The 724-nt window shown below is 66.7% G+C and overlaps 1 protein-coding gene across 1 annotated transcript in view; it reads left to right on the top strand.

Annotated features, from left to right (window-relative positions):
* Positions 1-4: 4 nt before the first annotated feature.
* Positions 5-724, top strand: part of TMEM260 (transmembrane protein 260) — a gene marked incomplete at its 5' end in the record, with an annotated part of 61250 nt that continues 60530 nt past the window's right edge. Inside the window, one exon of the mRNA XM_019519888.1 lies at positions 5-95. Coding sequence (XP_019375433.1) covers positions 5-95 — 91 coding nt within the window. The remainder of the gene's footprint in view (positions 96-724) is intronic.

Raw genomic sequence — 724 nt, 5'->3', positions numbered from 1 at the left:
GCGGGGAGCGGGCGTTGGGGCCGCCGCGCTGGGCGCTGCCGTGGCGGCCGTGTACGTGGCTTCGCTGCCGCCGGCCGTGCCCGGGGGAGACTCGGGTAAAGTACCCCGCTGCCCCGGGAGAGGAGAGCAGAGGAGGACTGCCGGGCGAGGGCCCGCCACGGGCTCTCCCCTCCCCCGGCTGAGCGCTCGTCTCCGGCGAGCCCTGGTCCGACTTGTGCGGGGGAGCCCGGCCGGCCTGGCTAGACCTGCCCGGCTCCGACCGGGGTCGTGCTGGGGTCAACCCCCATCCCTCGCTAACCCCCCGCTGCCGCGGGATAACGCCCCCTTCTGGGGTAACCCGCCCCGCTATCCTAGGCTAAGCCCCCGCCTCAAGTTACCCCCCATTCTGGGCGATGCTGCGCTTCCCTCCCCCCACACGCAGACACTATCCCACGCTAAACCTGGGCTAGCCTTCCCCTGTTATCCTGGGCTACCCCCCCCAACACACACACTTTCTCTCTCCTGGGATAAACCCCTATCCTGGGCTAAACTCTCCTCCTCCCCCCACTATCCTGGGCTAACTTTCCCCCATTATCCTGGGCTCCCCCCACCCCCAACACACACACACTATCCTGGGATAAACCCTTATCCTGGGCTAAATTATGCCCCCACACCCCCACTATCCTGGGCTAACCTCCCCCCATCCCATTTCATGCTATCCTGGGCCAAACCCTTATCCTGGGCT

The sequence above is a fragment of the Gavialis gangeticus genome, unplaced genomic scaffold (genome assembly GCF_001723915.1).
Source record: "Gavialis gangeticus isolate Ggan-Ray unplaced genomic scaffold, GavGan_comp1, whole genome shotgun sequence".
Taxonomy (NCBI): Eukaryota; Metazoa; Chordata; order Crocodylia; family Gavialidae; genus Gavialis; species Gavialis gangeticus.
The sequence above is the reverse complement of the archived record's forward strand: the minus strand, read 5'-3'. Positions and strand labels throughout refer to the sequence as shown.